General features: G+C 37.7%; 1 protein-coding gene across 1 annotated transcript; it reads right to left on the bottom strand.

Moving 5' to 3' along the window:
• Positions 1–783: 783 nt before the first annotated feature.
• LOC146625323 (uncharacterized) lies at positions 784–1731 on the bottom strand. The gene is made up of 4 exons (XM_085362002.1): positions 1636–1731; positions 1433–1541; positions 1081–1155; positions 784–958 (listed from the first exon to the last, which is right to left on the bottom strand). Exons 1-4 carry the CDS (start codon positions 1706–1708, stop codon positions 784–786), a joined length of 432 nt encoding a protein of 143 aa, XP_085218128.1. The 5' UTR covers positions 1709–1731.
• Positions 1732–1989: the final 258 nt, after the last annotated feature.

Raw genomic sequence — 1989 nt, forward strand, 5'->3', positions numbered from 1 at the left:
ATAGTGAGGAAGTGGGCCTCCTGCATACTGCACGATGCTGCCAAACAGAGGTTTTCTGTCACACATGGACTATCTCTTATTGTGTGCTAGTTACCTGGACTTGTTTCAGACACTGTCCACTCCTGATTCTCCCACACTGTTTCAAGTAATTGTGGGATAAAACTACAGCTGCACAACTGCATGAGCCACTAAAGGTGGTCTAAACACACAAAGAAAGGTGCTGCCAGTGTGAGGCAGACGTGTGTTTTGCACATACACACAGTTAGATTGAAATGAAAAAGGATGCAATCTCACCATAAATGTAATATTTATTTTTCCCGTCACAATCCTCACAATAAAAGCTTTTAATAAATAAATATCTCATGACACTTTCTCAGAATAATTAAACAAATGAATTTCTGGATTTGGTCAAAATGCATTTGTTTGATCTCCAAATAGATCATAAAAAACTAACGAATACTAAATGCAATTCACAACTTCACTTTTAAGTTATGACAATATTTAAAGTAAATAAATATCTCTATTTTTCATAAATACATGCCTGCATGTAATAAAAACGTAAAACTCCAAATATTGTGCACATTAACACATCAATGCTGATAAATACATTTTACAATGAATATTTGCCTTCACTGTATCAGCACAGATCAATTAGACTTAACAAATAAATATCTTTGCTTTAAATTAATTGAAAGACACTTAATATTCATCCTAATAATTTAACATCAGTTAGTTCCCCCAACATCTTGGGGGAGGTTACAGCTTTCTTCATCAGATGGCGTCCTACTCATTCCTGCTTACTGAAAAGGTCGCACCAGTCGACATCTCAGAGGTCACTGATGAGGAAGGCAGAGCGGTGGAAGATGAAGAAGGAGAGGCGGTGGATGTTATGATGGAGAGAAGGGAGACTGGAGATTTAGGTACCACAGATGGTGTAGTGGACCTGGTTTTAGCTTTCCTGATGAAAAAAAGAACAAAAAAGGAAAAATATATGAGACGACAGGTTTGTAACTGAAGAACTGATTACAAGAATGAGTCCAAATGAGCATGTCAGTAAATAAATGATGATATAAAACTCACTTGAATGCAACAATCTTGGCACGAACCCAGGAAGCTTTCAAATAAGCGCAGAAAAGACCGGACTGTGTCTGAAAGCTGCAGGAATTAAAAATAAGGTTAAAATTAAAAAACGTCTTGCCATTAAATCCATTTCATCTAATATCAACAGGTCATTAAGTTAATTTTCAATATAATAGAGTCACTTTCATTTACATTTGTACACAGCTTATGAAATTAAAATGTTATGCAAATAAAGTCAGTATTAGATGGTTAGAAGCATATTCAGAAAGTTCTTAATTACTGAAAATTAACAGTGATTTGTCCATTTTTGTGGAGTCTATTCGTTGCTTTAAATTGTCAGAATATGACTTACATGACTGCCTGGACACATGGAGGGTTTGCTGTCTGGACCAGGTATCCTGTGATCGGTTCCTTAATCTCCGTTGTGGTGACTTTTGTGCAGCAGGTAGCTAGTTTCTCAGCTAAAGACAAACACGGAGCGGCGTGAGATTTAAATGAAGCTGTCTGAAACTGAAGAAAAGCAATGTGGAAAACTTCCACAGAGTTTGAACTTACCTGATGAGCCACACTCGACCACAGCCAACAGGACAACGGCGACCAGCGCAAACAGACTTCCAGAGTTTGCCATTTTATAAAAAATCTGATATAGTATCTGTTATTATCTGTTGTTCTCTTCTCTTCTCCAGAGTGCTCGATGAACTGACTGATGTGTGGGGATACCGGCTATTTATGCAGGGAGGTCTAGAAAAGCAGAAGTCACTCAGTCAACTTCCTGTTTTATTTTTCCCTCCTCTCTCTCCATGCTAATGAATTTAGGGAAATTCCACCAGCCTGCCTTAAGGAGTCACTTTTATCAACCAATTTCCTGCTGATAATTTGGTAATGGTTCCTCTTGTGAGACTGTGGGAG

The sequence above is a fragment of the Diplotaxodon limnothrissa genome, linkage group LG9 (assembly GCF_057381915.1).
Source record: "Diplotaxodon limnothrissa isolate DT_005_m linkage group LG9, D_limnothrissa_male_GT1.1, whole genome shotgun sequence".
NCBI lineage: Eukaryota > Metazoa > Chordata > Actinopteri > Cichliformes > Cichlidae > Diplotaxodon > Diplotaxodon limnothrissa.

What these genes read in the sequence shown, in the direction of transcription:
- LOC146625323 (XM_085362002.1), bottom strand. Translation starts at nt 1,708, where the DNA reads ATGGCAAACTCTGGAAGTCTGTTTGCGCTGGTCGCCGTTGTCCTGTTG. An exon ending in GGTCGAGTGTGGCTCATCAG is followed by an intron (nt 1,542 to 1,635) that starts GTAAGTTCAAAC and finishes GTTTGTCTTTAG; the next exon opens with CTGAGAAACTAGCTACCTGC. An exon ending in GCCAAGATTGTTGCATTCAA is followed by an intron (nt 959 to 1,080) that starts GTGAGTTTTATA and finishes TTTTTTCATCAG; the next exon opens with GAAAGCTAAAACCAGGTCCA.